This window comes from Magnolia sinica, chromosome 9 (assembly GCF_029962835.1).
Source record: "Magnolia sinica isolate HGM2019 chromosome 9, MsV1, whole genome shotgun sequence".
Classification (NCBI taxonomy): domain Eukaryota; kingdom Viridiplantae; phylum Streptophyta; class Magnoliopsida; order Magnoliales; family Magnoliaceae; genus Magnolia; species Magnolia sinica.
Window position 1 is genome coordinate 7,149,642 of NC_080581.1, and position 1,515 is coordinate 7,151,156.

Below are 1,515 nucleotides of genomic sequence, written 5' to 3' on the forward strand. Positions count from 1 at the left end.
AGATCATAATCTGCCCACAAAGCATTGTACAATAGCTACATAACTGGGAACATGGAGCCGTTGCCGTGAGCACGAGGAGAGTGAATTATTGTTTTGTAGACTCTCTCATTCTCATGGCTACTGAATCCCAGCGTGAGTGTAATCTAACAGCTTATATATAAGCTTGCATTGAAGCTCCGTAGGGCCTTGTGTGCAGGAGACCGGGACTATATGTGTGTGTGTGTGTGTGAGAGAAATATACTCAAATGGTGAATGTATTAATCTATTATATGTACCTCCATAGATCCGGGCAGCAATGCAAGAATATTCACGTTTGATGGGATGCACAATTCAAATATATTCATCACTTCTTGAACGAAGTATGACCGAATCCGATTTGATATCTCTAGCATTTCTTCAGTCCAAGTCCTGGACGTGTTGACATAAAACGACTGTAGATTAGGAGCTCGGACACAAAAGCGCTTCACCCCCACCTCGGCCTCCAGAACCAGAACCATGGCAGTGAGATTTGGACCATTGATGTCTATGGTCATCTTAGTGTCCAGCCATGTAAATAAATACTTGAGATTTTGCACATGAATGGTGAGATCTTCTGTACCATAGCAATGGAATAAATACAACTTCTCCAAGTGAACACATCTCGAGATGGCATGGTGGATTGGATGGCCTAAAAAATTTATCTTCACAAGCGTCAAAACCTTTAGATATCTACAACCATCAAATGAGAATTTGGGCTCTAACAGGCAGTTGTTCAGTACCAAGAATCTCATGGAATTGCAGTTGAGAATGACAGAAGGCACCTTGTCTCGTCCATCGTTACTAAAAAACGCAAACCTCTCGATGCCACCACGTGTCAGAATCTCAGCCCACCGTTCATAGCTGAATACCAACCTTTCCATCACATCACGGGCTAATCGCTCATAGGTGAGGGTTACATACCTCGGCGGACAGCAATTAATCTGGCAGTCTCTGATCGATCCTTGACAGCTTCTGAGGATTTTATCGATAACGTCGATCCATTTATTGATATTTTCAATCCAGTCAGAGGCATACGCCGAAATAGAGCCAGAAAAAGTGGGCTGGCGGTTCATGGTATGGACATCGATGCTGAGGGAAGTGATGGAACCCCACCATGTACGTGACCATCTTCGGGATAAGATGCTTGTTCTCACTGCTTCTTTGGGAGGTAGATAGGAGATTATGGAGGAGAGAACGTCGTCGGGCAAAGAGCTGAGAATATCTCTTTCTTTCATCATCTCTCTCTTTGTGGTATCCATCTCTCTAGTTCCGATTCTATTGAATGTAAATAGTTGGTTGTTCTATTTCTTTTTAAACTTTCTACCTTGTTGCGTAAGACACACAGGGTCTGTGGCCCCACCATTTTGTACGGGATGCAACTTTTGCGTAGGAAGTGGATTACGTGCTTAGTAGTAACTCATTACCCTTAGCGTACTGAGTAAATTTTATGGGGCCCACCATCATTCATGCATTTTATCCACTCCGTCCATCCATTTT

At 43.2% G+C, this 1,515-nt stretch overlaps 1 protein-coding gene across 1 annotated transcript; it reads right to left on the bottom strand.

Annotated features, from left to right (window-relative positions):
* Positions 1 to 257: 257 nt before the first annotated feature.
* LOC131256373 (F-box/FBD/LRR-repeat protein At1g13570-like) lies at positions 258 to 1,277 on the bottom strand. Its single transcript, XM_058257305.1, has one exon. The coding sequence runs from the start codon at positions 1,275 to 1,277 to the stop codon at positions 258 to 260; it is 1,020 nt and encodes a 339-aa protein (XP_058113288.1).
* Positions 1,278 to 1,515: the final 238 nt, after the last annotated feature.